The 17,191-nt window shown below is 42.0% G+C and overlaps 1 protein-coding gene across 8 annotated transcripts in view; it reads right to left on the bottom strand.

Annotated features, from left to right (window-relative positions):
* PRDM2 (PR/SET domain 2) overlaps nucleotides 1-17,191 on the bottom strand; it is a 404,374-nt gene that overhangs the window by 142,439 nt on the left and 244,744 nt on the right. For all 8 annotated transcript variants that reach the window (XM_078642772.1, XM_078642773.1, XM_078642775.1 and 5 more), the window contains one exon: nucleotides 7,309-7,435. In XM_078642772.1, coding sequence (XP_078498898.1) covers nucleotides 7,309-7,435 — 127 coding nt within the window. The remainder of the gene's footprint in view (nucleotides 1-7,308; nucleotides 7,436-17,191) is intronic.

The following is a 17,191-nucleotide window of genomic DNA, read 5'->3' as shown; positions in this document are numbered from 1 at the left end:
CAGACTACTAAGGTGATGTGGTAAATTCAGTACCACTATGGCTACCAGGTCCCACAGATTGTAGTTATACCTGGCAAATGGCATTCATCAATCTAAGGACAAATTTCTCACTGAGAACACTTTCCTACCTACTGCTTCTAATATCTAATATCGTAAACTCTCTACTCAGATTTTGCTTGTGCATGATGATACCTGCATCAATAAACTTTCTAGTGAAAGGTGAAAAGAAAGATAGGCTGAATCTTCAGAGCATAGCCTAAATTTCCTAGCAATCAGGCGGTTCATAGCTGGATTAGAGATGGGCTTCTCCCAAGCCGACTCAATGGAGTGAACTAATGCTGGGTTAGAAGCCAGTAAAGGTTCTGATGCAGGCAAAATAGGTTCTAGGACCTCTGTCAATATGTTCTACCTGGGTTCCACTGTTGGCAGGGGCAACTCCAACATTTCTAATGCCTTCCTTAAGACATGGAAGGAATCCACATCTTCGTGGGATGGGGTTAGGAGCCTTCTGAATATTGTTCGAGTCAGAAGCAAAAATGTAGTCTGGGGTTTGCCAATAAAGCTGGCGCGGAGTGGTTTCAAACTGAGACTCCTCTCTATAACTAGACTGTTTTGCTATCTTTGGGGCACTCCTCCTAGACCTAACAAGATTACCTGGCTCTTCCAAGGCTGCTCCGGAGGCACTGGCTCGGACGCCAGAGGCAGCAATGGGTCAGCTTCAGTGTTGTCGCCGTTAGAGGAGTCCTGGCAAGGGTCTCAGCAGCAGAACGGCTCAGGCAAGCGCCAGAAAGACGAATGGTTCAGAGGGTGGGGCCATTGCCGGAAACCCAAACAAAGCCTCAAGTGGTTCATGGGGACTCGGAGGTGTACGAGAGAGGATTGACGCATACCTGAATAACTATCATGGTGTGATGGAACTGTGCTAGGTTGACTCCAGTTGCCGGGAACTACAGATGCTTCAGTGTGGCACTGATAATTGGAAAAGGATCAACACTGGCCCTGCAACTGAGGGGGAAACTGGCAGTAGCTGGGATGGGCACCATGGAAGGCATCTCATTTGGCGACACTGCCAGAGCGACCTTTTGAGCAGAGTGAAGTCTAAAAACACTGGCTCCAAAAATGATTCCACCCGAGGCAGAGTGCATGGAGTCAACCTACTTCGGGGCTTCCAACAATGCTGCAGGGTGTTATCACTTCAGCTCCTATTTTTGTGTTTTTCTTTTGCTTAGAGAACTGAGAAATGCAACCTAGAGGCCAACTGCAACGCTCATCTCATGCATGGGCCATAAAGAGCTTGGTCTGCCGCTCCTTAATGGCCTGCTGCGTTTGTGGCATTACCTGCATGTTTCCTCCCCAGGCACCACAGATAGACCTCCTTGAGGTCAGAAATGAACGTCTATCGATCTCTGGAGCAGCAAGGCTTAGAAACTGACGTCTTAAAGCTAGATATCCCTAAGCCCTGCACAGACATTTTTAGAAATTTGGTGAGAATTTGTTTTAAAGTGTGAATTATCCACATAGGGCAGCTCTGGATCTGCACAGGGAGTGGATAAAAGGGGAATGACATAGGTACGCTGTGGAGGACCTACGTGGCTCCAATGACGGCAGTCTGTACTGACTTCAGGTGGAGTTAGCACCACTTACAGATGCCAAATGTTCAGTATCTTGTCTGGTGCCTCGCAATATTTAAAAAGGTGAGACGTCTGCAGGTAGAAATCAGAATGGAACGTACTTTTTTTTTTGTTATTCCTCATATACCGATGATGGGTATTCAAGATAGGGTATCTCCTCCTCTCCACTTTACGATGTACCGGCCTCAAGGATTCAATCTTTTTAAGGATTCAATCTAAAATAGATGAGGAAAGAGAAGACCCCTCTAGACTTAACTTTTTGCTAGGTCCACTCCATATGCTTTAAACTGGAAGACCCTTGGTTAGATTGGAGACCAAGCGCCAACAGTACCCAGGTGAAATCATAGGAATACTCTCATCTGTTCCGCCAAGCCACAAGGGCCGCCCAGATCTTATCAAGGCTAGAGCTGTCGCATGCTATATCAGATTCGCTAACATATATAATATATTTTAGACAGTCAGCAAAGATGGGAGAATTCTCTGGCTTCCAGCCCTTACAGATTTCCCGTCTGGCTAAAATCATTACATAAAATATGAATCTAGTCCTCATGTCATTGAGCTGGTATTCTACCCCTAGGCCAAAGAGAATAATCTTGGGGGTGATAGCAAAATGTATACCCAAAACTTCTGCTATAAATTCTTCAATTTTAGCCCAAAAAAGCGACAATTTTGGACACTCAACAAACATGTGTAAATCATCCGCCGCGGAAGCCTTGCAACGTGGACAATAATATTCAAGGTTCGTAATCTTTACCAATTTTTATGGGGATATATATTCTCTATACAGGGTGAACAAATGATTTCATTTTAAGGGGGGTGATTTTACCACTGTATTCAGCAATTTAAAGGAATCTTCCCGTAAAGCTGGTAAATTATCCCATTGCAAAACTTCCGCTTCTCCCCACAGCTTATTAAGTTCTACTTCTGTGACTTCATCTTTCTCATTTAGTGCCTCATACCAAAAAGAAATCTCTTTTTTCCAGCTCCCCTTTTTCTTTACCAGATCAAATTTCGGGTTAGTTGTTAAATCCCAAGGTATGGTAGCCCACCAACTAGATAACTGATAGAATTTAAATCTGGTGAGAGTTCCATTTGTCAGCCTAAAGAGTGTATCCCACCCCAATAACTTTGAGTCATAAAGAAGATCCTGCCAGTGCATGATGCCAGCTGTTTTAAGAGGGAGCGATAGTTGGTCTCTGAGGCACTCAGGTGTTCCCGGGGAATCCCAAATAGGAGCCAAAGGTGTATAATAATGGATGCCTAGTTTTTTTCTAACTAACACCCAATTTCTCAAAGCCGTGCCCAAAATCTTGAATCTAACCTTCTTGTAGAATTTTGGATCCCCAAATTTAAATAAGAAAGATTCGTGTCCTAGAGGAATACCATGTAATAACGCCTGAAATAGCCGACCCAGACATGATGCATCTGCTTTATCGGCCATTAGTCTATAGTTTTTAAAATGAAAAGAATGGCAATAGTGGAGAATGTCTGGCATAGCGAGTCCACCTGTTTTCATTTTTTAAGTTTTTTCAGGGAAATTCTGGGCGATTTAGAGTTCCATATGAAAGATCCTATTCTTCCCTGTAATTTGGCAATATCCTTGGGATTAAATGACAAGGGTATTGAATTAAAAAGGAAAGTGATCTTTGGCAGAATAACCATTTTTATTAGGTTTACCCTCCCAAAGATATTCAATGGCAGTCCCGACCAACGATGCAAAAGTCCACTGATGTCCTTGTAGACTCTATCCAAGTTTACTTTAGATGTCCGAGAGATGTTCTGAACTAGATGTATTCCTAAATATCTCATCCGGGGCTTCGTGTCAGGGAGTAAGTCCGCCTGATTCCAGAATGGAACGCACTTAATCTAAGAATAAAAAATAAATGCCCTAGCATTTGCTTGCCCAAAAAATATAGGGATGAGACACCAACCACAGTACACCATTATAGGAAACCTCAGTTTGTAAAGATCCACAACTCTTGTTGACCCTAGCACAGGATGCACAATTGGGTTCTCCCTGCAACTATATTCAGGAGGAACTCCTACTCGTGCTCTCGAAGCAACGATTGGAACTTAAAAGATAATTGGGAATGAAGAGCGGTCCGACACTTCAAGCACATGGGATTACCCAAAAAACAGGAATGCATTAACTGCACATAAAAGAGAACCAGGAAGCTGAAAACACAACAAGGTCTCACTCAAGGAGATAACCACCCCTGGTGAAATGCGAAGAGCCAAATTTAAGATGCTGTACACCCTGCAAACACTCTTCAACGATAAGTCCCAATCTACTTCCGTAACCTGGTGCTACATTGCACCCCTTGAAGGAATATTATATGCAACCAAATTAAGGCAGATCCAACACAGAGTCAAGCTCTTCGCAGTACAAATAACGCAACTCTAGAATGCACAAGACTCATTAATAAGATACCAACTAAGTTTTAGGCCTCACATAGGTTACAAAGACAGAACTGTTGGTAAAAGCCTTTGGATCTTTGATTAACCGTAGCTCTCCTCCCCTTACACAAGAACCACGGTTCAGCATCACCGATCATGGGGGACGGTATTCTGGGGGTTGTTGCCTTGGCACTCTCCTCCCATTCATAACTGGATGATGTTTTCATCCAATGCTTTTAGTGGGCCAGATCAGGATCCAGGTTTCCAACCCTGTGGTGCCTGGGGTGGAAACATGACTCAAGGTCATGCAACAAACACAGTCACATGCATGTGGCCATTTAGGAGTGGTAGAACAAGTTCTTTATGGTCCATGCATGAGATGACCACAGACAGTTCAGAAATCCGGGACGCCAGACGGGTCCCTTACGGGCTCTTTTTTTGGATCTTTCTTCACTGCTACGAACGATAAGTACAGGCTCAAGGATTTAGCCAAATACCTCTGCCCTAAAGTCGAACGGCAGGCATATAACACATCTTGTAAATCTCACACTGAGTCTATTCATCTCACCAGCTGCAACGGGAAGAGAATTGTGCTTGGGCTCTATACAGTATGGAACTGGCCATAGTGGTGTTTTGAAATAGCTAAGCAGTTACCTTGTCCAGCAAGGCATTCAACAGATTTCACAGAAGCTGGCCATTTATTAAAAGAAAAAAAAGTCAATTATGTTATTACATTTCTCGGGGTTCCCTTTGATTAGCAAATTGTCTGCTCTGTTTCACTTCCACTTGAGGCAGAAGCAGTACAGTTTCTCTTTAGAAATGGAAATCTCAATATCTGTGCTGGGACACTTTATGTTTACCCAATGTCACACATAATGGAAACAACCCAGAGTAAGACAATCAACAGTTTCAATAGCACCTTTAGATGGGACACTACCAAAATATCAAATAGGCCATTTTAAAAAGCTTCCTAGTCTCCAGTTGGTAGTTCCATGCTCGAGTAGCTCAGCCAGCCTACGACTTTTCTTTGAATTCTGTGACTTTAGTCATAATTTTATAATGGGTCAAAAAAGACCACAAAGCTCAGCATGCAACGGATACCTGGATTGGATGAGCACCTAAAACATTAAACTGTGTGACTTGGGAGCTCTGGTAAAATTTAGACAAGGAAGACATACAAAACTATGAAGTTTACTGTTTGGTGTGCTAGTCACACACCTTCAAAATCCATAGTTTTAAGGAAGGTTCAGGTGGCAACAGTTCTAAGCACTGGCAAGTACTCCTATGAACCATTATTAGTGAGTCAGAAAATGAGTGTTGTGAACTAATTTTGTAAGACTGCAATGTGCATCCATTCATGTTTACTCTGTCCAAACTCTCAAGAGAAAAGTGATTGCCAGCTGCCTATGATACGCATGCTGAGTTTGTCAGTGAATGTTCAAACGTTCCAAACACAGATTTATAATGTCTCTTTAAGGCATAGATCTATATATAAACTTACAAAGCATATGATTCTAGTCCACATCTATTTATTCATAGGTTTAGTCACATAGCCCAGGCCTGTAAGAAATGTTTTTTTATTATGCTTTTTAGGCCGCGCCACTTTAGAGACTCCCCGTTTTTTTCCTCTCACTCTAAAGAGGTGTGACTTAAAAACATAATAAAAACATTTATAATAGGACTTGAGCTGTTCAACTAAACCCATGATCAAATAGATGTAAACTCTTACCCAATGTCCATAGCTCTAGGATTTTCCTTGTTACGTTCAACCAGGCTACAGAGTCCTGATTTTATTCTTTACTTTCTGAGACTTGTAGTTTTTTTTTCCCATTACAGAAAACATCAAATAATATGTATAGGTTAAATCTGGACTGGATAAGGTGTTGATACCTGGTATGTAACAACTTGTGAATTCTGTGTACTATATGCAGGCCCAAATCCTGCTAGGACTACCAAAAGTCACAACACACTAATTTTGTTCTCTATAGTACCGGCCGCTGCCGTTGTTCTGTTTCATGGGGATGTCTCACTTACATAAATGGTAATTAAAGTACCGACCTCATAAGGACGAGGTCTCGAGTTACCCACAACTGTATTCAAAGCGGTGACCTGATAGCTACAGGGTTAATAAAAAACAAACAAAACATAATTGGTTGCGTCACTATTCATCGTAGTTTCATTTCATATAATTGGCACTGCTATTTTAACCACTTGCCACATAAGATTAAATGCAAAGACAACACCCTCACAAACTACATGGTATAGCTGCAGCACACGTAGGCATGCACTTCAGTGGCCCATGTAAGCAGGATCTTCAGTGACCCACACAGGTGTAGTATGCGCTATATACATGCTGCAATGCAAGAATAAATAAATACAATCATTAACTAGTTTGTTCTGCTTTTCTTAACGTGATCACACAACTGTCTGAAATACATGTTGTAAATGCTTAAAATTGTAGCTCTTTAAAAATATATATATTTTGGGGGTCGACTGTGACCGAAGTGGTTTAATTAAAAATACTTGTGTTTTCAGATACCTCCAGCAACATGTTATGTAAATAACGCGCTATAATAGCACACACCTTGACCTTCTGCTTGCAAAAACAGGCGAATCCTAACATAAAAGGTCAGTTCTTCTAGTGAGGAAATAGCACCCGAGTTTGTTCCATCTACTAGTTCAGCACTGGGTACACCACACAGCGTAACATGAGACATCATCCTTCATGTGAAATCACCAACGAGGAAACCACAGCATTCCTATCGCCATTTCTGAAGTGCAGCTAGCACACAACACAAATATTACTGCTGAAAGATTTTCAACGCTCATTCAAATCCCATCTGGCTTTAACAACATGCACATTAAACGCCCAAATCGCTCCGCGTTTCATAATGTAAAGAAGAAAAAACACGCAGAACGACAATTAGTGGGAAAGGTGTGCCAGCCAGCAGCGAGTTTAAAGGGACGCCTGTGCAGCGCTGGCTGCACGTCACATGACCGCCACGGCAGAGCCTGGCTCTTTAAGCCACGGACGCCTTCGCTGAGGAGCAGCAGACAGTGCAGGCTGAAAAGGTCACAGTGACACACTCACGCGCCACAGCCTCCTCGCGGAGTGCGGCACTGATTACCTCACGTTCTCGAGAGGAGGCTCTTGTGCAACTTAGCAAGTTTCGCTCGAGACGCCAGCGTTGACGTGTCTTCGAGCGGACACAGAAACCCCCCGGGTGAGGTCTGAGGCTACCCGGCCCCCACTCCCCCCTTAATTATTGTGCCCGTGTACCTTTCTTGGCTTTGGGCGAGTTCCTCTTGATCCGGTGCTTGGCCCGCTCTTCCTCAATAGCAGCTGCTATCTCTGGGTTGTCTTCCCCATTGTACCACACCAACAGCTCCTCTCCGGGCTCAATTGGCTGACGGGCAGAGAGAGACAAATGCAAATCCAATCAGAGGGGAGGTTGTTAGCGAAAAGGGAGAAGGGAACAGGCTCAGGGCCAGAGGGTGTGGAGCTGCTGGAGGATTACAAACAGCTGTACTCTGCACTCAGAACATATTTCCTAACTGACTGACTGACTAGCTAAACAGGAAGGGCTGTTTAACCCTTCACTCTGGTGCGCGCAGCCCTGGCCTCGGTATCTGGAGCACAGTCAGCTCTGTACAGAACCCTCTGCTGGAGGGAGGAATGCAAGTACAAGTGGGCCTCGGTGGCAACAACTTTTCATAAATCGATACAGTGTTCCAATGAGGGACGCTTCCTGCGTACATTTTTTTTATTACATGCACTTGCAAAATATCAACCTCGTAACATTTACAGGTATTACGTGGCATTGTGCAAACCAATTTTAAGGTAGCCAGAGATATACGTGATATGAAGCAACTAGGAAACTAACACAGAAACACAACTGGGTTGAAGCGTTGAGAAATCAAAGTATTTCAAGTCACAGACAACCGTACTTTCCAGAAACTCACTCGAGATTCCTCAGATCTATTTTAGTTTACTCGTTCATTCGACATCATTTTGTATTCTTAAATCGTAAACAAATTCGTAGAAGTTTAAACAATCAGTAACTCAAGTTATGAAACATTCATGTGAAGATAACGATGTGGGCAGGAAAAGTCTAACCCAAACAACCTAAACCATTTTACACACTTAATGTATTCAAGCAATAAAAGTTAACAATGACTTTCTCTGGGTAAAGTTTTCATGAACCTTTTTTGTTGTTTTCCCATTAATAGCTGTCAAAGTTCAGAGACTATTTTGCCAATTTATTCTTCTCTAAAATTAAAATAATTAGAACATTCCACTGCAGAGCCTTTAGCTTTTCTACTCACCCAACCTATTCAATGCTCTATCATGACCTGGACCCTTAATTAGCAAAGAAGGTCCTTGCCTCATCTAACGCCACCAACTTTGCCTACTGCTCTCAAGTTCCTACTCGCTATCATTTTATTTCCAACTTTCTCTCATGCTTCCGTTTTTAAATCCAAGGTAGTTCTAAACGTGCTCAATAAATCATCAGGTAAACTAACACTCTCCAGCGGCTTCCCATTTCATCCTTCCATTCTTTTCCAAGGCGGCCATCTTAAAATAGCTACCCTGCTGTTTTTCAAAAACAATATTAGCAATCTTCAGCAGAATGGCTTTTACAAAATATATTCTATAGTGAACACTAGCTGAAGACTTCAACTGTTGCTACCTCAACCCGCTTTCATCTGCCCTCATGCTTTTTGTCCTCCCTGCGGCATCAAATATTGGCAACCCTGAAATACTGTCAACGATGACCAATCTGATATACTTTCAACAATGACCAATCTGACTTCCAGCTCTCATCTGTTTTTTAGTCAGTCAAATTGATGGTGGGAAGTCAACTAAGCTGCGACATACACCCAAGCTACCAAGTGGTATCCTTCAATACTACGCACTCTTCTTCTCGGCTTGCTTGACTTGAACAATCTCTGGGCCATTATCTACTCTTCTGGGATCACATTTAAGATCGGTGGAAACCTTCCAAATCTTCATTGACTTCTGTTTAATTTCTTGTCTGTTGGAGCCCAGATCACGCACTGCCTTTTATATCACCAGTCACTGAGTATGTCTAGAGCTAAGGCCAAACCCAGCTAACACACACACACACTACTTCCCAGAAATAGCACTTAAAACAATCCTTACACCCAACTTATTTCACCCAGGCAACATTCATTCTCCCGCAGCTGCGATGTGGGAGCTCAGATTAACTAGATCATCAGCCCTATATGAAAATACATCCAAAATACATTTTACAACATAAATACATACTATGTCCACCATGCTGTTCTTTATTTGAACAAGAATGACAAACAAATAAAACAACAAAAAACAAATGCAATCAAAACATTTACATAGCCTAAATAAACATTCTACAACTTCAGGATATCGGTCATTAACATTGATTCATTTAACAACTATACAAAGCTCACAGTTAGGCAAAAAAACCAAACTAGTTTAATAGTACTCTTATTCCAGTTATCCTATCCATAAAAAACTACCGAACAAATCAATATTTCTTTGCATGGAATAAAAACTCATTTAGTGCCTCTGAGAAGTCCATTTTACCAGTATAATTTATTTCCATAAACGCATATCAGCCATATACTGCTTTTATGGGCCATATTGTTTAACAGTTCATTTCTTCATAGACACTGGCTTGTCGCTGAAATATTAATCTAGCATCTAACAAAGGTCATTGGTCTGATTATCGTATCACACATGAAGCAATACGGACAGAATCAGCAACATTTATCAGTTGTTCCAAAAGCTAGCAATTCAGAAGTCAGTCTTATTTTTGCTATTCTTGACAGACCAGATAACTTCCTCTTAAACTATCTGCAGTTTACAGAATGCAACAAACATATGCATTAGAAATTACAAAACACACACATAACCTCAACCGTAAGCATTAGACAGCACATTACACACCAACACCCGACAGAGAAGAGAGGTCATGTCGTGGGCTTTTCACCATGCTTACAAAAGCACTGCACACCAAAACATACTACACAAAATCTTACAACAGGACTCATATTAAGAGAAAAGTCTGAATATGATCATAATACTGCCCAGTATGCAATTAGTTGGCTCTTAAGGCATGCAGTTGCATTTGCTACCAACCACAACTTTACTTACCATATACAAAGGTTTTCCAGGCAATGGAACCTGTACCTACCAAGGAAATACATAAACAGTTTGCTGCAGCGCTCCCCTCCGGTTTCACTCACCAAGAAATATAACTCATTAAAAATGACACACATCCACAAAACTGAATCAGACTCGTTCTGTGATGGGAAGCTTTTGAAAGTCATACCACAGACTCGCAAAATATGTTGAAATGACATACTAATGGCAGGTTGTACAATATACAAGTGTTAATTTACACAATCAATAACAACAATGTTCTTCTTTCTCACATGGCCTGAGTACATTTTGCTGATTTTAATGGATTATCTCACTTTTCCTAGGTCGGTGCAGTAACAGATGTGCAATATAACTAGCTTAGAATTACATATTGCAGTTTGATATGTGGAAAGTACTACGCAACCACGTACTAGAACATATCACCTCCTCTCGTGAGTTATTACTTCCATGTCAGCTTACATACACTTGCCTCGTGGAATGGTATGACAAAGGGCTTTTTTTAATTTTCTGTTGCTGGTATGTCCTTTAGTTCTAAACACACCAGTGGATATCAAGTGCTGTTCCAGAAGGCTATGTACTTACATGAAGTCGAGAACTTCATTTTTTATTTCTCGTCAAATTGCACAATAAAATATGTTCACATTTTCAGTTTACTCTCTAACTCTTTTCTAAGAGTTGATGTGACCAAATAAGAGAAAAAAGTTATTTACTTGTAATCCTGGTTCTCCATCATGGAAATCCTCACTGAAATGATAAACTGAATAGTTTCACCCACATGTGGGATCCGAAAGGAATGTGTAAAGAGATGAATTATCTCTACTAAAAACTTTTTGCTTGGTCTGAAGCCTGATACGAAAAACTGCTGAACCACTTCTTCTCTGGTACATCATTTTCCAAACAAAGGGATTTGTAGAAGAAAGGAAGAAGCAGAAACACTGAGGGCTCTGGATCTAAAGAAGAAAATGGAATTGCACAAATCTGATTACCTGCTGAAACTCTGATTTGGTAGAAATGATAGTTTTCTGAAAACGCAAAATGCAAAACATCTGTGAAAGCATATGGGACCAGTTATGTTGTTCATACAGTCTTGCTGTAGATTTAGATGTTCACAAGAGAGGAGTTTAGGAACCAAGCCACTAAGCTTTCGGGTGGTCTCTTGGTTTGAAAATCATGGAGAGGAAAACAGACGACCTGCAGTTTCTTGTAGGATCTCTAAAATACTTGGAGATCTAGAAACCATTAATTTCAAGGCCATTCCTGTGCAATCTGAATCATTTTGGAGATGGACTGTCCCAGGTTAATGACCAGCTGAATCTGTAGAATTGGGGCGAGGCACTGTAATACAGTTATATGACCTGCTGTTCAAAAGGCATTGCTTTTAGATACATGTTAAAAGTATCTATACATGAAGTATAGCCCACTTTCGTTCTTTATATTTATAGTGAGTTTATTAGCAGACCACTCCAATCCTGTAAATTGCTGTACAATAGTTCTCCATGCACTACCCATTTGTGGAAGTATTTACTTAAAGCCTGTTTCAACACTGTCACACCTGTGCACGACTGTGATCGTATGACTTAGAGCTAACAGTCAGTGCCAGACTGCTATTCTGAGGATATCCAGTACTTTCCCTCACTCGAGTGCACAAAGGAAGATGGGAAACTAAAGCATGACTGGTTTGGGATTATAATTGGGCTTCTCTGTTATAGTGAAATGCTGTTGAGCCCCTTATGTTTGGTTGTGTTTTGTGGCAAAATGGCACTTTTTGCCCTTGTTACTGTTATTAAGGGTCATGCGATCTTTGCTGGTGGTACAGCTCTTATGTGAACTTGCAACGTAATTTCTGTAATTCTATCTTATTTTGTAGACCCACAGCCTTGAATGTTTCTGCCACCAACTGAGCACTTTGTTTTGGGTGTCTAGATTCAGGCCCCTCAGGTTGAAACACAGTGACCTCCGTAGGACATTTTTGAAATTGTATCCATGAGCATTTAAGACTGAAAAGTCAGCAGCAACAGTTATAACCTCGTTCGAGACTAGAAACAATCACTGAAATGTAAAAATGTAACTGAAGGCGTTTTTCTCTATCTAAGTCCTCATTAAATCTTTTCATGGACAACAGAGTACCAGGTGAGAATGTCCTAGCAAGTTGAAGCATGGACAGTCATAGCCAAATTCACTAATGTTCCGCACTGACAGCAATTAGCAAAGTTTCTGATGCTCGTCGAGGTTTGGGACCCACAGACTACAGATCTCTACTCTCCTTTTTTTGGTGGTGTAGCACAAACAGTGCTGGTAAATGCATTCTCAGATTGCTGAGACAATAACATTGCATGCCTATGATCAGAATGTGGATGCAGATGACCATGTTCTGGGGTTCTGCATTTCATAAGAGGATGCAGATTTGATTAAAGCAGGCATCAAGTATTTCTTGATGGCATAAGGAAGAAAGTTGGGAACCAACGGAAGAAGCAACACTTTTGACGAATAAAAGTGCAGTGTTTTATATGGTATCCACCAAAGAGATCTGGAACGACCTGGAGGAACCCCGTTCTGTGGCACAGAGTCAAGGATACATCCCCAGAACGAGTGTTTGGGGTTGAAATATGTCCCAAACCTTGAGGTGCCCAAGGGATCAATAAACTTTATCAAGGAGATTTTTCAAACCGTTTTTGTTTTCATTTCTTAGGTCGTAAGTTCACAGAATCAGAAGATGTGTTATGTTTTAATGTCAACGGAGAATTTGACATTGACTGTTTTGACATGGATGGTGTCGGTCTTCCAAGGTGGTCTTGACATCAATGGGTTTCTGGACAGTGTAGTCTTCGTGTCAAGAGGGTTCTCAACATCATACAGTTTCTTGATGGCAAACGCTGCTGGAAGAGTAAAAATCCCTAACAGACAAACATATTTGAGACCTCTCTTTTGAAGAGTCTTATCATGGGCTTCCATGCGGAGTTAGGGAAATCCCTTCACCATCTCATGGCAATTCAATCAACGATACCACCACAGACTCACTGCCTATTATTGTGTATGTAAGCCTTCGACGTATTCAGATGCCTTAGTGTCTTTGAGGGCTGTCTTCAAAATATTTGATGTTTTACAGTTCTGTATGAGTCTGGAAGATATACAATGCATCACTACTGATTATTGTTGACATTTATTTCGGTCCGACAATGAGCAATTCACTAAAGTGAAGCCAAGGAAGAAAGTCGCGACAGGAATAAAAAAAAATAAATAAAAAAAAACATTTCAAAGTACATGGCAGTGTTGGACTTGGACAAATAAGAGGCTCCATCACTGAAAAAAAGAGCTCACAATGACAAATTGCATTTTTGTGACATAAGAACGTAGCTCTCATTCCCTCCAACCTGGAAGAAGTCTAGAATAAAGTGAACTGTATTTTTCCACTTAGACTCGATGGATTGGCTGGATTGTCTAGATGGTTCCTAAACATTTTCGACCCGCAGTTTCTTTAACCCATTGGCCATTGCCCGTGGCTCCCCACTTTGACTTTTTTTGGAGCGAGGGATGTAAGCTCGGCCTCGGGAGTACTTGCATTTTTCTCCCTGAAAATAATTGGCATGAAGCTGACGAAGGTATTCTAATTATATACGCAGGGTGTTTCGTATTACTAAGGCGGCGCCTCTAATAAAATATTCCTAGTTATACTTCTTTGCCCATGCCTTTTTTTTAGTACCCTCTCAAACTGTTTTTATCCCACTTACAGTGCTAGATAGCACCCCTATGCATGTAAACCCCATTCTGCGCTTAAAGAATATTTACATGCACTTTTATTTCTCCCCATGTCATACTTGCCAACAACCTGTCTCAATAGGGTGACTCGCGATTTTTAAACCACATACAGCTTTATTTTTGCTGTCTCCTCCCTAAAATTGCCTCCAAATCAATGCAAGCCAAATAAAGTCCTCAGATTATTTTTTTTTAAACATCCCTCTTTCTTGCTTCCAAATATTGACAAGACATTATGCTGTATATGGTGTTTTACTTCCCTGTGCTGTAGGAGAGAGCAGTCCTGTCTGGAAATGTTTGTGTACTGAAATAAATATGTATTGGAAGTACCTGAGGTTCAAGTACAAATGTCAATACGTAATAATACTTAATGTGTTTAATAGACAGGACAATTGTACTTTACTGTTAACTTGCATTGCTGTAAAATGCATTTGGAAAAAAACGAAACTATTAACGAGTCTAACAAAAGTTATCAGGCATCTTCTGCTTACTTTGGGAGTGTTGGAACTTGGGGATCCAGTGAAATATGGAGGTCATCTCCCTCGACAAGCCATCAATTAAGCACTACTTTTACATCTTTAGGCATGTCACTTACAAATCATCGACATCGTGCGTTTAAGTCTAATTAGTTTAACTGAAGCCAATAGACCCTTCAACATTTAAATGCATTAAGGTGCTTGGTGCGCAGCTCCCCTGAATAGGTTTGGCGGCTCCCCAGGGAGCCATAGCACACAGTTTGGGAACCACTGGTGTATAAATAACCTGAAATGGATCAGATCCTTCCTTTCCAACTACAGCAAGCCAGAAAACAAGTTTTTGAATAACCGCATCCACAAATTCATGAAGAGTTTCCCAATGCCTTATCCTATTCGGTATTCTTTTCAAAATGTCTACGCATGTTTTCTTTTAGCTAAAAACAAGGATTGTCACAGATGATAATGAAATTCATTTTCAGCTCAATACTGACACTGCAAACCAAGACGGCATTACGCCATGCCTGAATGCACCAAACCTGTTCATATTGCACACTAGCAGTCCACCTTGGCCTCCTAAAAACTGAAAAACCAGGAGCATTGTGAATAATGATGGTTAGCCTGGAAGCTGTAAAAAGGCAGTGTTTGGTTGCTGGGTACCTTTTCAATGTGTCTTTTTAGGGTCTTTCATGGGGTAAAGCCAGAATGTACTGCTTTACTTTAACTTCTACACTCAATGGATCCACTTTTTCTGCTACAAGCGTGTGAACGTCTGCTACTTTAAGGCATATATTAACTTTGTGGAACGTCTCTTCATTGCTAAAATGAGGTATGTTACCTCATCCCTAAGTACATATTTATTTATTTACTCATTTGTAGAGCACAAACGAATCATCCCCAGGGGAATCTCTTGGTGCTTCGAGAAATGGGTACTCCTAGGCCATGATCACCTAGAACAGCCAGGTCTTTAGTAGTTTCTTGAAACTGGGGAGCTCAGCACAGGCCCGAATGTTCTGCGGCAGACTGTTCCAATGGCTGGGAGCCAGATGGGAGAAGGCTCTTCCCACCAACTTGTCTCTGTATATTATTTGAGTGCCCAAGAGCTTGCAGTTGCTTGATCTTAGCTGTCGTGCAGGTTGGTACCAGGGGAGTTTATTTTTGAGATAAGCGGGCATTTCTCCTGTAGTGATCTGAAGACCACGCAGAGCATCTAAAAGATAGCTCGTTTCTTGACCGGAAGCCAGTGGAGCTGGCTCAAAAGGGGGGCAGAGGAGGTCCGTGCCGGCTTGTTGAGGGCAAGGCGGGCTACTGTGTTCTGCACCACCTGTAGTTTAGATAGTTGATCTTCCCTTATTCCAACAAGCAGCGAATTATCGTAGTCAAGTCGGCTCACCAGGAGTGACTGGATAAGGGTTTTTCGTGCTGAGAGAGGAATCCAGGGAAAGATCTTTCTGAGCATCTTCCTTGAACCGAAGCAGGTGCCTAACAGTGTCTTCACCTGCTCCTCCATTGATAGTTTATTATCAATCCTGATGCTGAGGTTCTTCGCCCAGTTTTTAGGGGAAGGGGCCTAACCCAGCTCAGCAGGCCACGAATCAGGAGACCAGATTCCTTCGGCCTTCCCGAACAGCAATATCTCTGTTTTAGAGGAATTGAGCTGTAGAAAGTTCTTCCTCACCCAGCTCGCGATGCTAGACATGCAGTTTTGGAATTTTGATTGAGTTGATGTAATGTCCTCCTCGATGGGGAAAATCAGCTGCGTGTCGTCGGCATACGAGATGGTTTCAAACCCATGGCCTCTGATGACATCAGCCAGGGGGATCACGTACAAATTAAATAAGGATGGACTCAAGACAGATCCCCGAGGAACTCTCCTGTCCACCGCTTTGGTTTGTGACTTAAAAGAGTCCAGCTGGATGCTCTGGGTGTGCTCGGATAGATAACTTCGTATCCACTTGAGAGCCGGGCCCTTAACACCAATCCCTAGCAGTCGGTCAATCAGTATCCTATGAGAGATGGTATCTAAGGCTGCCGACAGATAGAGAAGGACTAGAATCACCGGGATCTCTCTATCCAATGTCAGTCTTATGGAATCCGTGACCTCCAACAGTGCAGCCTCCGTGCTATGTGAGGCAAGGAAGCCAGACTGGGAAGGATCCAAAAGGTTATTTTGTTCCAGATAGTGGGATAGCTGTTGATTAACCAGGGATTCCATTACCTTCGAGCAACAGGAGAGGTCTGTAGTTTTGCAGATCAGTCAGGTCCGCTAGCACCTTTTTAAGCAGTGGCTTGACCCATGCGTTTTTCCACTTCCTCTGGAATATGGCAGTGTCTAACGAGATGTTATAGACTTTGGCAAGCTAAAACCGGACTGAGTGTTGACATGACAGTCGGTGGTGCAGGATCTGATGAAGAGCCTGATTTCACGAGGCTTAGTAGGGAGCCCACTTGCTCATTTGTGACGCGAGAGAAAGATTCAAGCCCAAAAGAGGAAGCAGTTTCATACGGAAGGTCTATGGGCAGATGACCTTCCACCAGGTCTCCTTCCGCCAAATCAAAAGATCGATAGATTACATCGATCGTGTGGGTGAAATATTTGGCTAAGTCGTCGCACAACTTCTGAGTGGGGGGTGGCGACGGATTATTGACCTTTGGGTTGGTGAATTCCTTCAGGATCTTAAATAGCTCCTTGGAGGAGTTTTTTGCCTCCATAATACGCAAGCCTAAATGTGTTCTTCTTGCTACGTTGAAGCTTTTGAGGTAGGCTCTAT

The sequence above is a fragment of the Lissotriton helveticus genome, chromosome 5_1 (genome assembly GCF_964261635.1).
Source record: "Lissotriton helveticus chromosome 5_1, aLisHel1.1, whole genome shotgun sequence".
Lineage (NCBI taxonomy): Eukaryota > Metazoa > Chordata > Amphibia > Caudata > Salamandridae > Lissotriton > Lissotriton helveticus.
The sequence above is the reverse complement of the archived record's forward strand: the minus strand, read 5'-3'. Positions and strand labels throughout refer to the sequence as shown.